The following is a 3,141-nucleotide window of genomic DNA, read 5'->3' as shown; positions in this document are numbered from 1 at the left end:
CGGCGTGCGGGCGCGGGCGAGTCGGGCGGCGACACGTGGCGGCGGCGGAGCAGGTCAGACACGTCCGGCACGACATGGACGTGTCCGGCGGCGCGGGAAGGAGATTTTTTTAGGGTTAGGGGGAATTGATTCGGGATTTTTGGGGAGAGGGGCATATTTATAGATAGAGAGAGCTAGGAGAGTCCAAATGGAGCACGGTTTTCGCCCACACGATCGTGATCGAACGACCGAGATCATGAAAGAGAGTTAGATGGGTTTTGGGCCACTTTGGAAGGTGTGTTGGGCTGCAAAAAGATGGAGGCTTTTACGGTTACCCGGACAACCATTGAAGTACCAAACGGACTCCAAATGACACGAAACTTGACAGGCGGTCTACCGGCGCTATACCAAGGCCGCTTGGCAAGCCTCGGTCCATTCCGAGAACGTTTAACACCCGCTCAAAATGAGAGACGAAAGGGAAATGCCGGAGGGCATATGAGCGCCGGATTCCAAAACGGACAACGAAGAAAAGGTTCAGATGTATGAGACGAACACGTATGCAAAATGAAATGCACATGATGACATGATAAAATGCAACACGCAATCAAATGACATGACAATGACGACGAATAACTGGCGGACACCTGGCGCATCGAATCCGGGGCGTTACAAGGAGCTCCACGGCGTGAGTGCTGGGCCGCGGTGGAGTTGGTTGTTGGTAGAACCACACACCTGCGAGCCTGAAAACTGCACACACGCACCATGCAAGCTGCATGCATCGAGTCGTCGGATTGCATTGGACCACAGGGTGGACTATGGGCGTGGTGGAGTTGGTTGGCGGGCGTACTGCACGCAGATGCGCTCCGCACCACACGGGCGCGTCGAGTGAACTGCATGGGGGCAGGTGTGGAGATCCTCATCCTCTTCTTGCCTGCAGGAGATTAACGATCAGCCGAACAACAAGCAGTCGTCACTCAAAGTAAAGCATATAAATGTTTCTTCAACTTTCTTGTGCTTTTCTTTAGCATTCATATTGCAGAAACAAATATTTTTTGCACTTCTAACTTGTTAAACCACTTCTAAAATTGTTTTCTAGAGAAAATGATGTGACAGCAACACTACAAGGTAGGGTGCCCCTCATGTAGGCCTGGGCGTTTGGTCTAACCGGACCAATCGGTTCGGTTTTCCGGGTAATACAGAATTTCGGTTTCTTTAAACTGCAGACCGATCGGTCCTTTCAAAATTAAGTAACCAATATTTTTTGGAACCGATAATTCGGTTCGGTCATCGGTTTTGACCGAGCAAAACCGAAGTACATGCATATGAACTAATTTTACATGACTATACACAAAGTCAACCTGAATGCGTATGACTAAATTATCAGTAAAGAAGGCTGAGCAAAATATATTTCTAGTTTTATCAGTGTTCATGCAAGCAAGCTCACGACGATCAAAACCTCCGACGCCCTTATATTGTCAACTTCAGTAAGATAATACTCCGCCACTTCAACATACATAGGAATTTAGGGGGTTGAGATAAGGGAGAGCAAATATCCAGCATTATGGCTTATTATAACCATGGAACCTGCACTATCTATGACAGATCAGAATTTTGATCACGACCCTACCATCATATGCTTGCAGTACTATCCACATTTGGTTTTACAACAATCTTCAGAGATATACAACCGGTCTTGTTAGAGAAACTGAAGGGAGACGGTGAAGGGGGATTCATTCAGTGGAGCACCTACACGAGGGAGGAGACGGCGGTGCTGTCCCCGTAGCAGTCGCCCGGTTCGAGGTTCAGGTAGGCGGTGGTGCCGCGGGGACGCTCGCCGGCTCCTCGGCGGCAGGCTCGGGATGACCGCAGTTCTGTGCAGCTCGTCCGTATAATTAGAGGGAAGAACTAACAAAGTGAACATCACTAAAGATTGCACGGCACTAAAAAATTAGGCACTACAACAGTTTTCATAGCAATCAAACAGATTCTGAAATTGCAAAGGGATTTACCACTATCATGGATGTAGCATCTTTAGTACCAGTCGCCTCCTCGTGGGCTGCACGTAGATGGGCACCAGATTGCAAACCCACACCCGCGTGCTGCACGACCACACTGATGGAACTGCACACCATACTGAAAAATGCATTACCTTGCCAACAGAGAATGAACTCATCGTCACGACATTACACACACCTCGATGGATGTTGGCTGGGGAAGGGAGCAGAGGAGAAGGGTACTCGGTTGTGTCCACTGCCATACGCGCTGCTGCTCGTGGTTGTTGGGAGCGGGGGGTGATGCACCTGCATGGCCACGCGCGCCAAACCGCATCGCGTGCCCCGGCGCACTTGAAGCCCGGGACGCCTGGCCTGCAACAGGGAGGGAGGACTGCAACAGGGGGTGGCGTGCCTGGCGGTGGGGATCCGACGGGATCCGTTGGTAGCTGGGCTCTGCAGTAGCTGGCGTCCCCACGCAGGAGAAGGGGCGAGCTCCAGGCCATGGCCGCACTAGCCCCGGGATCCCCTCGCATGTCCACGGCCACGGTGGTGCTGCTGCTCCACTGCGCCGGTGGAGATTGTGTGGCTGGCGATGGGGATGTCGCCGGATCCGTTGGTACCTGGGCTGGGCGGCAGCGGCGGGACAGGGCTGGGCTCTAGCAGCGCGGGGTGGGGCTTCGGCGGCGCGTCGCGAGACGGGGCTCCAGCGGCGCGTGGTGGGGTGGGGATCCGGCGGCGTGAGGAGGAAGGAGGCAGGAGGAGGATTGGGGCTGCGGGGTTCTATGCGGGAGGAGGTCGGAGGGGATTGGGTGTGTTTTGAGCGGTGGGTAGGGTGTTAGCAGAATAAGAGAAAGTGTCAGCAGAATAAGGTCTTAAGGGGTGTTATCATAATAGACCCACTATATATATATATATATATATATATATATATATATATATAGGCGCACACACACATAGTCAATGAAGAACGAGATCGGAAAGAGTGAAGACATTGTAAAGTTGAAAAATTTGAACAACCGAGGAATTTCAAAAATTAAGAAAAACTCAAATTGAAGATTTTCAACTTTTGTTGGTGGCCTAACCCGCCGTATAAGAATGATGATTTCAGACGCCACGCACAATTGTCTTAGGGCTCTGAGAATCAAATTCTTTGTTAATTTCTTCACAC

General features: G+C 51.2%; 1 protein-coding gene across 7 annotated transcripts; it reads right to left on the bottom strand.

Moving 5' to 3' along the window:
• Positions 1-563: 563 nt before the first annotated feature.
• Positions 564-2,815, bottom strand: LOC119327188 (riboflavin biosynthesis protein PYRR, chloroplastic-like). Of its 7 annotated transcripts, none has more exons than XM_037600443.1 (4): positions 2,173-2,815; positions 1,989-2,112; positions 1,730-1,884; positions 564-910 (listed from the first exon to the last, which is right to left on the bottom strand). In XM_037600443.1, the coding sequence occupies exons 1-4, from the start codon at positions 2,283-2,285 to the stop codon at positions 793-795; spliced, it is 510 nt and encodes a 169-aa protein (XP_037456340.1). In that variant the 5' UTR covers positions 2,286-2,815; the 3' UTR covers positions 564-792. The 7 variants fall into 7 exon arrangements, 2 of the variants coding, with proteins under 2 accessions (XP_037456340.1, XP_037456341.1); XM_037600444.1 differs by having other exon boundaries at positions 1,989-2,100; positions 2,173-2,813; XR_005158460.1 differs by having other exon boundaries at positions 1,730-1,850; positions 1,989-2,811.
• Positions 2,816-3,141: the final 326 nt, after the last annotated feature.

The sequence above is a fragment of the Triticum dicoccoides genome, chromosome 1B, assembly GCF_002162155.2.
Source record: "Triticum dicoccoides isolate Atlit2015 ecotype Zavitan chromosome 1B, WEW_v2.0, whole genome shotgun sequence".
NCBI lineage: Eukaryota > Viridiplantae > Streptophyta > Magnoliopsida > Poales > Poaceae > Triticum > Triticum dicoccoides.
Note: the sequence above shows the minus strand (reverse complement) of the source record. Positions and strands in the feature narration are given on the sequence as shown.